Source organism: Myotis brandtii, unplaced genomic scaffold, assembly GCF_000412655.1.
Source record: "Myotis brandtii unplaced genomic scaffold, ASM41265v1 scaffold403, whole genome shotgun sequence".
NCBI classification, from domain to species: Eukaryota; Metazoa; Chordata; class Mammalia; order Chiroptera; family Vespertilionidae; genus Myotis; species Myotis brandtii.
In genome coordinates this window covers 155233-155462 of record NW_005365474.1, presented here as the reverse complement: position 1 = coordinate 155462, position 230 = coordinate 155233, and the positions used below count along the sequence as shown (strand labels likewise).

The window sequence follows — 230 nt, the reverse complement described above, 5'->3', positions numbered from 1 at the left end:
GTGTCACTGTCCCCCTCCTCCTCCTCCTCCTCCCGACCCCGGGGGCTGGGGGGACAGGACACCCCGATCCGGCCCGGCCCCCAAGTCAACATCAGACGACATCACCCGGGCGCGGCGAGGACGGAGCGACGGGCGGGGAGGCACCGACCTGTCGATGAGGATCTTGCGGTCCCCCATCCAGGGGATGAGGTGCTGCCCCTGCTCCAGGGCCAGGGCCCGCTCGTCGTCCC

General features: G+C 72.2%; 1 protein-coding gene across 1 annotated transcript in view; it reads right to left on the bottom strand.

Annotated features, from left to right (window-relative positions):
- The window catches only part of SFSWAP (splicing factor, suppressor of white-apricot family), a gene marked incomplete at its 5' end in the record, with an annotated part of 28425 nt that extends 28197 nt beyond the window's left edge, over window positions 1–228 (bottom strand). Inside the window, one exon of the mRNA XM_014545348.1 lies at window positions 149–228. Coding sequence (XP_014400834.1) covers window positions 149–228 — 80 coding nt within the window. The remainder of the gene's footprint in view (window positions 1–148) is intronic.
- Between the last annotated feature and the right edge of the window lie 2 nt (window positions 229–230).